Genomic DNA, 14,898 nt, shown 5'->3' on the forward strand with positions numbered 1-14,898 from the left:
TAAAACTCGATTTCTAATATCAAAACATACTTTACTATGATAAATTGTCAAGAAAAATATTGCTGTTACTAAAAGAAATCAAAGTTTTAAAGGAGACTAGAATTAACCGATAATCGTTAAAAACTAATCGTATCATGTTTTAATCGTAAAGAAATACTTGGTTAAATAATTTTTAATATAAAAATAAAGTATTTATTTTTAATAAATAAAATATAAAGAGAACAATCGCTATAAATATAAGCGAAAAATACAGATACTGTTAATGAAAACCTATCACTGGGTTTTCCACAATAAATTAAACACCAAAATAAAGATTGCAAAAATTTTGTTGGTTGAAAGTATATATTGATAACTTGTAAGCAAAAAATTTTATTGATAAAATGATCAATCCATTTCATTTATATTCATATATATATTGGTATATGATTAATGCAATCCCCAAGATAAATATAAAGTTTAAGCATTTCTAAGATTAATAATCATGATTTCTCCAATAGTATTGATCCATTAGAAGTTTATTGTGGTGCCTTTGCCAAATAAATTTAATTATATATAGTAGTGATATGTATTGTTTTAATGGGGGAATATATGTAAATATTGGTTATAAATTATGTATTAGTAAAGAAAATGAAATATTTATAAAATTAATAAATAGAAATTAAAAGATATAGGAGTTCTTTTTTATAATGCTTAATTCTTATCAAAGTTAGTGTTGTTAAACCACCTATCTTTAGTCAACTATAAATCAGTTAGCCATATTTTTATCCAGAAATATTCTAATCAAACTTCAAGTTTAGACTCACCTTAGAAGCTTAATTCAATTTTTAAATCTAAAAGTTTGACTAAGACCAATATGGTCATAATTAGGTAATTTAAAAACACTAATCAAAAATCATAATATACATTAATTCTTAGTAGCAATTTGTACAAAATTTATTTTTAGAAAATTAGGAAAAACTAATAACTGTTGATAAATATTATTAAGATATAAAAAATTTGATTTGCCAGTAAAAAGTATTTTTTTTCTATCTAGTAAATGTTCTCAAATTTTTTAAATTTTATTATTTTCGTCAATTTATTATTATTTTCGTCAATTTATTATTATTTTCGTCAATTTATTATTATTTTCCTTACAGTAAATATTATTATTTTTTCTAAATAATCAGGCCACAGGCGCAAATGTCAAATATATTTTATTTTTTAAATTTTATTTGGATTTTACTTCACCAGATGGGTCTTTAATTTTTATAAAAGCGCGCGATTATTTCCTTAATCTTGTGTCATCATTTTATACAAAAGATTATTAATATTGTAAATATTACAAATTAGATTAATCTAAGATAAGTATATATTCAACTAGCTGTAGCAGTTCTTCCAGTGAAATAAGAATTGGGGTAGAGTAATGGTAATAACATTGAATAAAATTAATGATGCCTATACAAATGGTAAGTAAAAGATCTCAATAAATAATTCCTTTTCAAATTCATTATGATACTTTGAACAATTTATCCTTCAAGAAATTTTCAACCAATAATATAAAAAATTTTATAAATATATTATGCAGACCTAAAATAATTCTATATATTTCTAATGCAAGCTTAGCAAAATTAAAAATATATTACTTCTAATAATTGAGTTATAATTAATTAGAATAATCAAAAAAATGTAGTTAGGACAATCTTTGGACTTTTGAATTCTTTTACTTCTAGTCTCTTTCTCTTATAATTGATACTGGAAGACGGTTTGACTGTTTCAATCCTTTCTATATAAAGATTGAGGATAAAAAGTAAACAGTGTGTACTAGTATTATAGTAACGTAAAATAAAAACTAATTATTTAATGATATCGTTTTATCATTTATTACAATTGAAATATAATGATTTGAATAAAAAGATTATTATTATAATGTGAGTTTTTTCCCACCCCATAGAACAAGATACTACATCATCTATAAAATAGGATATATGGCAGGTACTATTTTTTTTTATACCTAAATATTAAACAAAACTTCAAATTTAAGAATTTGCCAATTTTTCAGTATCAAATTGTCTTGATGTTGCTTATGTAAATTTTTGTTTTTATTTTTTTTTATAAATATGATCTTTATAGATGGTAATGAGTAGGAGGTAATATATAGGAATTGACTATTATTATTTTGACGCCTGCCTATATACTGAGTGCTGCTTAATATATTCGCTTAACAAGCCAATCGCCTTGGAAAAATCTTGGATCGTTTCATTTATTAAAATATCTTTAATTTTTTAGAGTTATATTTCATCTCCCCTTTTAACCATATTAATTTCGAGTCATTGAAATTTTTGTTTTAGTTGCAAACAGTATTAAATGATATAATTGGTAATATTACCGTTATGTTGAAGAACGTAAAGCATAGCTGTAAAAAATTAATTATTTTAAAAAAAATCCATCCTAAATTTGCCAATTAAAAAAAAAACGATTTTTTGTACTTCTATCGGATATAATTGTGACATTTCCCGAGACTAAAATAATTTTATGGAATTAATTAAGTATTTTATCATATAATTTACATAATGTACCTGACTCACTTAACATGGCAGTTCCTACAAAAAATAAGAAAACAAAATTTAATTTTTTTTTTTGTCATTTATATTTACTATTTTTTTTTATTGGCTTTATGAGTTTGTGTAAATACTTAATTAATTTGGCGGGGAAAGGGGGTTAGAAGGTTTGTGGTGGTCTCTTAATAAATTTAATTGAAAGGCAGTTTTTTTTTTTAATTTACTCATTATTTTTGTATATTTTCGGATAGGTCAGAGGGGAGGGGGGGGGGGTAAATTTAATAGTTTAAAATATACCTTCAGATCATGAGACCTACAGAGTTCAATATAGCCACTCTGTTGTGATTTATAAAAATTTTACATATTTTTACTATTTTATTTTTAATAAGCCCATTTCTGATTTTAGAAATTATAAAATTTCTTGGCCATTACTGGCGGGGTTTTGGACCACGCCTTGCAGGTAACTGGTGTTTAAATAAATTTTTCAAGCCCTAAAAAGGGACATTTTTACGGCGTCCCTAACACTCACTTTGTGAGTTACTATAAATGTATAAATTGTTTATACACGTGGGTAGTATTAACAAGATACAAAAGTACCAATAAATAAGATTATATATAGAGATTGATGATAAATCTAATTACCTCCAATAAATATGGTTAGGATGCCGTTTACAGGTCCTAGATAATTAACATATTTCATTATTATAACATATATTGGTTATTAATATATATGCTTTAGTTAATTTGCGTTCAACTAAAATTATTTGACAAACTACCATAAAAAGATATTTAAATCTTAAAAATAACGAGTTTGATTTATATAATTTAGCATTAGGCTAGAACAGTTTTAGAAATTTATAATCAACAAATTTAAATGTTATATAATATTTATTGCATTTTAAATAAATAACGTAAAAGAAATCATTTTAACAAATTTAAAACAAGATAAACATTAAAACTACTTTAAATTCGGTTGTAGATATTACTTGAGGAAGATTATATATTTTAAACGGATATGCTACTTAAGTGGAAACGACTAGTGATACAAAATTGCTCCATTTGAGCCAAATATTTATAACGGGCTAATTCAGTATTTTATCCAGACAAATATTACGACATCTATCTGCGAATTTTTCTTTAGGCTAGGGAAGTAACATTTTCCTGGCAGCCAATTTTAAAAAATTGGCACAGATAGAGGGCGTTTGCATCACTGAAAACCACAAGTCACCAAAGCTATCAAGATTAGCTAGAAAAATATTGACATTTCTAACAACTAGTACTTCTTCCTTCTAGTATTTAGAACATAGAAGAAGGTGTTTGAATCCTGAAAATGTGAATTCATTATTTATTGTTTTTTGCATTATAATTACAAATAATATAAATAAATATCATTTTATATTTATATTTGTTGAATGAATGGGCATATTTAAATTTTATATAGGCGGGCGTGGGTTAAAAATTTTTTATAAGTATAATGATATGGCTATCGGGTAACAAATTCTTGAATAATGGGTGTGTAAAGAATTTCATGGAATGTATATTCTTTTAAAACTATGAGCGGGTTGGGACGGGTTTGACCCTTCAGCGCTCGGCCTGGGCCACCCGTTCTAATTTATTATGGGAATTGAATGCTGGACAGTTCACAAAAGATAGGGAAAAATGTTATGGGCATTACAGAAATAAAAATGCCAAGATTAATGCTGAGAGAATCTAAGAATGGGCAGGTGAGGAATAAATCTTTTAGAAAAATTTTGATATTCACTCAAATTTTGGCTAAGATAAAGTATGTTTCGAATGATTTAGTCATATAGAAAGGAAAGAGACGGTATATATTGGAAAGAAAATAACTTGAATTAAAAGCTGAAGGTAAACCCAGAAAAGATTTTTAAATTAAAAAAAAATGAAAGTGTTATCAAAAATTTGCGGAGTGTAAATTTAATTGGTAAATGATAGAAATATGTGGAGGAATAGAAAATAGAATATAGGATACGAAGTAAATAGCCATTAATTATTATACTTTTTATAAGAAGCATAGGGGATAATTTTGTATGCTTCCTCATACTATATATCCAGTTAAACATAAACCTTGTTCTATATAAAATATCTATTTCCTCTATTTTTTAGCAATTTTTTTTTAAAAAACTCAACTTATAATAATTCCCTAGCATCTAATAATATTAATTTTAAATTTAATTTATAAAATTACATTTTTTTTTATATTATATATTTATTTTGCATAGGAAATTATAAAAAAAAAAAATTATCTAATTTATTATATAAAAGTAAACATATACAATTATAAAATGGGCATTAATGTATCGATGAATTAAAATTAAATTTGATCGACATATTTTTTCCCAAATTTGCCCTTAATTAAAATGCTTTCCAGGTATATGAAATCATTTATTTATTATTGCAAATTTTACTTAATAGTATTCTTCTCAGAACTTAATCGTAATAATAAAAAAAAAAATTTGATTAATAATAAATAAATACTATATGATATTTCAATAACAAATTAACCAATCATTCGCTTGGCTATTAAATTTATAATATGTTTATTGATATTAATCTGAAAATTTTAAAGTCTAAGCTTTTAACATCACCAAACTCGAAATTTGCTAAAGAGCAAACAATTGACAAATTTTTGCATAAATATTTTTGGACATGGTAAAACTAGATAGAATATATATTGAAAATACTATAGTGAACAACGATTGATACTTTAATTAAATTACGTATATCTTGAAAATACTGATAAAATCTTGAAGATATTGAAAAATAAACTATCAAAGGAGATTTTTTTAAAATTATTTGCATAAGAGTTTTTGTAAAAAGATATATTAAATATATCCTAAGCCCTAAGGATATAATGCTGGAATGGTAATAACGTCAAATAACCCAAATTTCTGCTATACTATTTAGAAATTAGGTTGACTTTGTAAATGTTTTAGGGGGGGGGTAACCAACACCATCCACAAGATTGTATCTTTTTAATAGTGCCACCAAACTTTGGATAACTGAGCTTAGCTATAAATTTATCTAAAATATTTGCCTCTATTTTCAAGTTGAGGGTTCAATTTGGAGGTTTATAGTCATTTATTAGAGAAGAGAGGAGCATTTATTAAGAGAAGAGCTTGATAAAGTTGAATTAGAGTTGGCCATAAAGGTGAAATAAATATTAATTTTGATTACCTTTCAATTTATATATGAAGTAAAATTAATCTACCTCTATTCCTAAAATTCATTGTTCTATTAGATACTATTATATTTAAAAAATACAATATATTATCTATTATATAATGATACATATCAAAAATTAATTTAAAAAAAATTAAGTGGAGTTGCATAACTATTTCTTAATAACAACAAATAATGCTTATAGACTAGATTATTATCTTGATGAAAGGTATCATTTGTAAGCAGTATTTGGATCTTAGGAATTTCACATAATTTTTTTTTAAATTTGATACGTATAAAATAGTACAATTAATTAGGTTATTATCTTATTGCAACTTCTTGAATGATCTTTCTTTCTTTCATCCTTCCTTCCTTCCTTTCTTACTTGAAAATAAAAATATTTTACTAATTCTGAGGTCCATTTCTTGTACTATATTTTAATTATTCTATAACAATTTATTTAATTTTTTTTATACCTAAATTAAACGTAGGATTTTCATTTGATTCTAAAGTATTAAATTAGATCACTATATTCATATTTTTTCCTAATTTACTCATTCCAATCCACAAATTTAAACCTGATAATAAAAGATTAAAATAAATCTATTGAAAATTTTTTAAATATGTACTTTCGATGCAATAGCTCATATTTAGAGAACCTATAAGAAATAAATAAATTTTATAATTATGAATTATCCTATAAAAGGCCAATACCTAAGATAACACCTTTAACATTTGCTATAATAAAAAAGAAAGCCATATATATAGAGAATTTTATACAACAACAATAAAAATAATATGATTTTCGTCCTGACCCATTTCAGATTTTTAAATATTTTGTATATTGATAGTTTAATAAATAAAAGTTATAAATTTTTGAGATTTTAAACTCAATAAGGGTTCGAATGTCTATCTTAGAATTGCGAAATATTAATAAACCGTTGAATATTTCAAATAGAAATATCACCGGATACTTTGAGCCAGGAGGACTAGTAGCTTAATAATACCTCTCTATAAATTTGTAGAGGTGTTTACAAAATATTAAAGAATATAGGGAAGTGCAAAATTGGAGCGTTTTTTTTTCTCTAATATTCATTTATATAATTATAGATATATGTAAAAAGATACATCTGTATAAAAAAAATAATGGTGGAACCATTTTTTTTATTAAATATATTTTTAAATATAACTCAAGTTTGAGATATAAAATCCGTAAATTTTTGTGTGAAATAATTAAGAATTTTAATTCAATATTTTGTTGAGATATTCCTAAATAATTTTAATTTACGAGCAGCATTTAATATTTTACTCTCAGAATAACTATGCTTATGGAGATTCAAACTAAGAGCTCTACAACTGATAAAAGATAAATACTCAATGGAATGGAGAGGGAATGGAGGTGTTAAAATATTTTTAAAACATTGGGCGAGAGTAGTGTTGTTAAACTACCTAGCTTTAGTCAACTATAAAACAGCGTGGCCATATTTTTATCCAGAAATATTCCAATCAATCTTCAAGTTGAGACTCGACTTAGAGGTTTAATTGAATTTTTAAGGCTAAAAAGCTTGACTAACCCACAATTGAGATGGTCAAAGTAAGGTAATTTAACAATACTAGGTGAGAGGGTTAATTTGAAACATGAAGAACATTTATTTAAAAAAAATTCCTTTTTTTTTAAAAAATATTTATTTCATAATATTACATATTTTATAAAAATTTAGCTGGAAATACATTTAAAATATTAAAAAAATAATTGTAAGAAAATATTAACAATTGGTCAATAATAAATAATTAATGGATACGAATAAATTGGCATTTATAGTATTTTTTTTTCATCTAAAATACCCCCACTCGCTATTGGCTGAATAAGCATATAAAAGTAATATCTTTTTAGTTTCTATAAATTACGTACAAATATTTGTGTATCTCTAATCGACCCCTTCTATACTTTAAAAATTAATTTAATATTTGAAAGTATGATTGACATTATTTTATACTAATCAGAGACCGACAAGTCCGATCCTAAGTCCGGCTCGGCCCATTTTTGTTTTAAATACCCGGTCCGGGCCGGGTCTATATATCCGGGCCGGGCCGTAAAAAAAAATTTTTTTTTTTAAATAAAAAAGTGGGTCGGGTAGTGTCGATAAAAAATCCTGGTCGAGCAGTGCAAATGGAATCTTTGCAGATCTCCGATACTAATTAAAAAAATATAAAGGAGAGTGTGATGAATAATCTCGCCTAAATTGATGCCATTAAATTATAATAATTTAAAAGTTATTTAGGGAAAAAATTCGTTTAAGAGAGAAAAGAGCTCTTTATGCCCCTTTAAATTGTCGTAACTTCAAAACCTCCAGAAATAATATCCGAATAATTTTTTATACACACGTGCCTCAATCTAAGGCTAATATATACATCCGGTTTTGTATTTCCCGTATTTTTTTATTAATATTATTTTTTCCTCAGTCATATATTTTTGAATAATATTATTATTGAGCTGGTAGATTATATCTGAATAAATATGCCAACTTATAATACATTCACAGTTACCGCAAGACATATTAGTTGAGAGCCCAATTATCTACCCCTTAGTTAGGGTATTCATCTAATATTATATATATATTTTTTTAGTAATCAGAAGCATAATCATTTTAGAAGATTTTAACATAAACTCTTGTTGATTTTGTTATGGAATCCAACATTGTTGAATTTTGGGAATAATGGAATTATCAAATATTTTTAATATTGGAATAATAATACAAAATATAGCATATTCCATCACAAATATTTAGTAATAATTTTTTTATATAAACCTTCGTTGGTAGTTTGAAGTAAGCCATCTTTGAATATTGTAATATAGGGTCATTTTATATTTCACTTTTTTTTAAAAAAAAGTTCAATAAATACCTTCACTTCCGCAAATTATTTCATCAGCCCACATAATTTTTCTAACAGCTTTTGGTTTTACATTAAGATAATAGAAATTTTAAATGACATACCCGAAGATACCTTCTTGCAAATGATAGTTTCAGCTAGTAAAAATTATTTTTCATTTAAAGGGATATATTGAATAAATGTATATATGTATGGATACCATTAATATGTATACTAATTAATATTTATTAAGATATCGGTTAGTCCTATTTTGTCGACATTTTATAAAAAAAAATTAAAATAACAATCAAATGAAAAATATTAAAAATTATATTTACTATTGGCTTCCACAACTATTAAAATAAAGCAGAATTTTTTAATGGTATATTATAGAGTTTATTTTAGTTACATCCAAAAGCTAAGACTAGAGCGGACAATAATATTATAATTTTATTCATTATTTTAAGAAAAATACTAATAATTTGAGTAAAATAATTTTAATTTATATTTGTTTCTCAAGGTTATTTACAATTTATATTCCATAAATTTGAAAAATATTACAATAATTGGTAATCTTTTAAAAATGTAAAACAATTAATTAATGTTATCTTTAAAGTTTATATATAAATATCTTTATTTATAAATTTTGACCTTGATTCAAGGTTAACTCTTTAACAAAAATAGATTAATATCAGAAATAAATTTATCCAAATATTTTCCAAACATATAATGGAAGATTTTATTATAAATTTATAAATTTATATAATATAATATTGTAGATGCTTAATTAATTAATATGATAAGAACTTAAGCAATACACAAAATCGAGATAAATAATATCGAAAATTATCTTAGTTTTAGGCCACCTTACCATAAAGTCACCCTCGCTACTTTCCATTAATTCATTCGTATTTTTAATTTTTGGAAGGTAATAATCTCTCGTCTGTCACACGAGGCCATTATACACACCCTCAGAAAACATCCTTACTCCTTGCTTCTACCGGCAATTGATCTACATAAATCTCTCCCATTAGTCGATCCTCACTCATATGCGCCACAGAAGGACTGAGATAATTTTTTAGTTGGCAACTCTGTTGTATATCTTAAATTGAAGATCTAACCTTAGGACCATTTTGTATTCTTCTCCACAGGTAAACAGTTACGAATTTCTCGAAGCTAGCTTTTCCATCGAGAAATCTTGACCAACTGCTAAGCAAAGAATTGCTATATGTATTACCCTGTCATTGTATTATCTGGCAAACAAGATCACCCAAAGGCCTTCATTCTCTACATTAAAGGCAGATTCTTTATGCTTTCAAAGTCCAATAGTAGTATAGTATAACCAGGGCCTTTAAATCTGCTAAAATTCTGTCAACCCTTGATGCCATTGGACTCTATAGATCCTATGGCAAACGGCCAGATGCTTTTGCTATTATACTCTGGAGAAAGAAAGGATTCCTAACCGAGAATTTGTTCTCAATTTGAGCTGCTATCTCTTCATGTAAAAATCCCCGAGACCATAATACTTTTTGATCCCGTTTGTGGTTAACGGTGAATATATACGTCACCTCCTATTCATTTTTAAACATAATAGCTTTTATTTAAAAAAGAAAATAATAAAGGTTTTTATATAGTTCAGAGTCAAACATTGTATTTCAAGAATAGAAAGAAAAATATAAAAAATATTTCTGTCCCTAAGAAGCACTTAAACATGGCGAATTTACGAGGTCCAAGATGCAAAGTTTTCTAAGTGATCTCACTAGTATACGATGAAAATTAATATTTATATTATTTTTATAGATATATCAATATTTATCAATCATTTTTAAATTTTTAAATAATTAAAATTTTGATTGGTAATTACATAAAGTTGACTGGTGCATATATGTACCGTTAACCATCTATCAGTATAAATTATTTTAAAAAATAATTCAAACAAAAAATTTAACACATTGAATTATAAATATTGATATTGTACATCCATACAGTCACTAGGGTGGGGGGGGGGAAGGGGGGGGATTTCGAGTTCCCTGAAAATCTTTTATATCTAAAAAAAGGTCATTTAAGAGGAAGATATAATAAAACTTGAAAAAGATTTGCATTGTAAAAGTCCATCATTTATATTTTCTAGATTTTCGTTCAACATTAATATTCCCTATATGTTGATCAAAGTAATATTTGAGGAAAAAAATGAATAGGCCTAACATATGTATAATCATCCCAGATAGAGATTTATTGGAATTCTATTATGATAGTGATATTAATAATCCAGTAATCCGGAATATAATGACCCAATTACAATTTTGAAATATAATATTTCAATTGGCAGCACGCAAGTCAGTTTGCATTTAAAAACCCAACTGATTCATCTGGACATTATTTATCCAAAATCATAGGCGGAATAAGAATTATATACATATATTTCTATAAACACACACTCAAGATATGTGGCTAAATCGCACTTCATATTAAATATTACAAGGATTTTCATAATATATAAACATTTTCTCATTTTAATTATGAATTACAAAAAAAAGAATAATGATTTCTATTATTTTTTTTATGTTATGGTATTAATACATAATTTATATCTTTATTCCTATTAATGGTTAACGGTGCAAATATGCGGCAAACATCTCCAACTAATACGTAAATACTTAAATATTTAATAACATTTAACTTTGCAATTAACTAATTGATCAATATTGTGATGGGCTCTCTTAAAATAGCCATTTGAAACAATGTTTTCATTATTTGTGAGCATTTAATTGGCAAAAGGGTATAACTTAAAAGAAAAATTAAGATTAATTATTGTAAGTCAAAATGAAAATTAATATAATTAATTTTGTTCCATTGAAAATTATAAGGTATCAGTAATATCTTTCTTTTTTGTGTTAAATTGTAAACTTTTTTATAATGTTTTTAGATAAGCAATAATGGTCAACTGAACTGCGTAGACGTTTATATATTATTAAAATGGAAGATAATCTTTTAGAAACTTAATATCTCACAATAAAGTTCTCGATTACTTATCTAGCTTCCATCATGTCATTTAAGAATTTCGTTTATATTCTCTTCTTCAAGAATTGTTGATTTGGTAAGGCCTATAAATTTTTCTTTATCAGTCCATTCTATAAAACATTGTCTAAAATGATAACAGAGAGTTATATTTGTTTCATGACCTTTTTTCAATGTAACTTGCTAAGAATTATATATCCTTAAGTGGTTTAAAAAATCATTATCAATTGAAGCATATATATGAATTAATTAACCTTTCAATTGTAATTCTTTAGACGCAAAATTTTTTTATATCAACAATCAAAAATTTTTTACTGTAATAAATAGATTTTGTAATAAAAAAATATTATTTTTAGAAATGTCTTGTATTGTTTTATTATTTATATTCTAGGTTTATTTTGTATGCAAAATATAATAAATGAAAAAAATATGAAATTTATTGTTTAGAGTTAGCAAATTTAAAAAAGGTATTATATATTAATATAAAATTTGGCCTTAGGCCGGGCAAAAGCGGGCCGAAGGTCCGCAGGGGAGTGTGGGGGCGAACCCCCCATATAAATTTTTGTAGTGTCCCCTGAGATTGTAAAGGCTAGCGACACCCCTGGAAGATACACCTCGACAAACACGCCAAAAAAATTATTTAAATATTTATATTTATTTTCGCAAAAATAAAACTTTAGACTTTTAAAAAAAAATAAAATTTAAAATAAATAATATACTTCGACTGATAAAATGCAATAAGAATAACCAAAATTTGTTAAATCCTTAAATTTCAAAATAAAAATAATTAAAATAATAATATATTTTCGGATTATCTCTTTTTGTTCAATTAAGAATTCAATCAATATTCTTTTTAATAAATAAAATATAAAAATTTATAATGAATATCTATATAATCTAAATTAAACATAAAATCTGAATCTCCTTTTTCTTATTTTTTTCCTGCCCTAAATTTAGACAACAAATTAAAATTATATTTTATCTTAAAATTTTCTCCTTTAGAAAACTTTATAATTTCTTTCCATAAATTAATTTTATAAATTAATAATTCCATATTAAAAATATATATATATTATTAATAATCTTAATTTTTTATATATATCCATTCATATTTTTCATATTATAGTTTATTTTTATTTTAAGAATACCATTAAAGTATGCTATAAGTGAACGGTGGATTAAAATAACTTATTCATCATCAATATATATTCAGGAAAAAGAGGGTAATAAGTCAGAAAACAATATGGAATTGTGAAGAGTCTTATAAATTATTGGTAGGTCATTAAATGAAGAAGTAATTCTTCATATATAAATAATCATGTGTTAAATGGTGCTGATAAAAAGGATTCAGTTTGATAGGTCGCTTATTAGTTCCCATTATCTAGTTCATCGAGCAGTTATGTTATGAATCAACCCGATAGCTATAGAATAACATTTTCGGGTTTGCCATTCCTTCAATATTATAGCAAGTATTTCCAACCGGAACTGTCAGGAATTTTAATATTTGCCACCGTGCAAAATTTTACATTGATGGAGGAAGCAGTTACTCTGCTATGCAGATGGCACATTTAAAACCTTCCTCTTAAGTTTTCACCACCTTTAGACCATCCATGTTCAATATCATAAAACAATTGTATCTACCGTTTTTGTGCTATTACCGTTTAAAACCCAGTTTACATGTATAAGGGCCTTGGATGAGGTAAAAATTACATAGTAATCTAAATCCTATATCAATATTGATCGAATTTGATAAGGGAAAATAAATGTCTTCACTCATTCATTTCCCTCAATAATTATAAGAGGTTGTTTCTTTCCTTCGTATAACCCAAGCGATCTGGAGGCATAAACAAATGGATATCGAGTTATTAGCGCAAGTTGTCGATAAAAATTAGACAAATATGATAATTACGATAGTTACTATTTAATAGTAACGTGCTATACTTTGACTTACATTGGAAAATGAAGGAAAAATTCTACGTGTGTCGTTCGCTGTGGACTTTTATATTTTAGATTCTCTACCTCATCAGTCCTTAAATCATCTATCCCGAACCATTCTAAAATAAAGGATAGATTATATATTGACATGTGTCACCTCTTTTATTTTTACCTATTTTTAATGGATCAACCATCTATTGACAATGGTCAAAACTATTCCTATTAATCCTAACCCAGAGCTAGCCGGCGCAATAAATCTTATGGCTACCCTTATCCTCTCCACTTGCCGTACTCAATTAATCCTATGACTTCAAATTTAATAGTTTAGAACCTTTTAATAATCTCACATATGCTTCTGAAGAAAACTCGTTGTATATAATCTTCCGTTGAAAATGAACTGCAGTATAATATATTTATTTAAATGTCAAAAGGTGCTGTAATTATTTATTCATCTTACCCTTTTATATTTTTCCATAGAATAATGCTTTATTAATATAATATAATCATCTATACTTAATTTTTCTACTCAAAACATTTTATGTTACAATATTTTTAATCTCATTTACACCCTTTCTAATGTTGCCAATGGTGATGCTTTAATTGAGTTTTTTTTTGTTAAATAATTGTTTGTTTTTAAATAAAAAACACAAGAGTCATTTATAGTCCTTGCCCTTCCTTTTATAACATTTTCTACCCTTCTTCAAAATAATGTCACATATTATCTACTTTTCTCCTACCCTCAACTACCCCATATCCTATTATTTATTAAATATAAGGAACTGCTTATCTCCAATCCCTTGACTGCTCTAAGGGCCACAAATGTATCAAAACATATGTTACTCTCCAATGACAAATCAACCTAATTGCATTAGATTAAGTACTAATCACCTCCACACCTTACCTAGTATTATTAAGACAATGCCACGTTTTCTCAATATTCTTTCATTCCTAATAGTGCCCGCATTCGAATATCTAAATTGCTTAAGGAAATATTTAACTCATGTACACTGGGATAATTCATCCCTCCATTGCAGGACCCTAAAACCCCGATTTCTATTAACAAAACGTACTTTACACACAAATATAAAAGCAAATTACTAGGTTAAATTATCAGGAAAAATATACTGGTACTAAAAAAAAGAAAAGTTTGAAGAGAGACTAAAATCATTAGGAACAAGCCAGAAGCTATGATAAATTATGAATAATTTTATGCTGATACTTGATTAAGGAAAAGTTGTAAAAGAGATTGGAAATAATGGATAATCGTTTACCTCTTCAATCATTTACAGAATTAAAACGCTAATCATTTACAAGTAATCATTAGAAACAATCAACAGAAGTTGGGATAAATTGTAAA

General features: G+C 25.8%; 1 protein-coding gene across 2 annotated transcripts; it reads right to left on the minus strand.

Moving 5' to 3' along the window:
- Positions 1 to 349: 349 nt before the first annotated feature.
- Positions 350 to 9,108, minus strand: LOC135927593 (uncharacterized). Of its 2 annotated transcripts, none has more exons than XM_065463682.1 (17): positions 8,998 to 9,108; positions 8,927 to 8,941; positions 8,714 to 8,746; positions 8,622 to 8,669; positions 8,528 to 8,554; positions 6,432 to 6,455; positions 6,347 to 6,376; positions 6,272 to 6,295; positions 6,194 to 6,223; positions 6,124 to 6,147; positions 5,767 to 5,799; positions 4,964 to 4,984; positions 3,180 to 3,215; positions 2,556 to 2,579; positions 2,466 to 2,498; positions 2,366 to 2,392; positions 350 to 527 (listed from the first exon to the last, which is right to left on the minus strand). In XM_065463682.1, the coding sequence occupies exons 1-17, from the start codon at positions 9,044 to 9,046 to the stop codon at positions 508 to 510; spliced, it is 498 nt and encodes a 165-aa protein (XP_065319754.1). In that variant the 5' UTR covers positions 9,047 to 9,108; the 3' UTR covers positions 350 to 507. The 2 variants fall into 2 exon arrangements, with proteins under 2 accessions (XP_065319754.1, XP_065319753.1); XM_065463681.1 differs by lacking the exon at positions 350 to 527 and adding an exon at positions 1,641 to 1,762.
- Between the last annotated feature and the right edge of the window lie 5,790 nt (positions 9,109 to 14,898).

Source organism: Gordionus sp. m RMFG-2023, chromosome 3 (assembly GCF_954871325.1).
Source record: "Gordionus sp. m RMFG-2023 chromosome 3, tfGorSpeb1-WG-v2, whole genome shotgun sequence".
NCBI lineage: Eukaryota > Metazoa > Nematomorpha > Gordioida > Chordodea > Parachordodidae > Gordionus > Gordionus sp. m RMFG-2023.

Coding starts and splice junctions, on each gene's coding strand:
- LOC135927593 (XM_065463681.1), bottom strand. CDS start 9,046: ATGAATAAAATTATAATATTATTGTCCGCTCTAGTCTTAGCTTTTGGA. Junction 6,377..6,431: donor TGTTAAAGGTGTTATCTTAG/GTATTGGCCTTT, acceptor TATTTCTTATAG/GTTCTCTAAATATGAGCTAT. Junction 2,580..3,179: donor CCTAACCATATTTATTGGAG/GTAATTAGATTT, acceptor TATTTTTTGTAG/GAACTGCCATGTTAAGTGAG.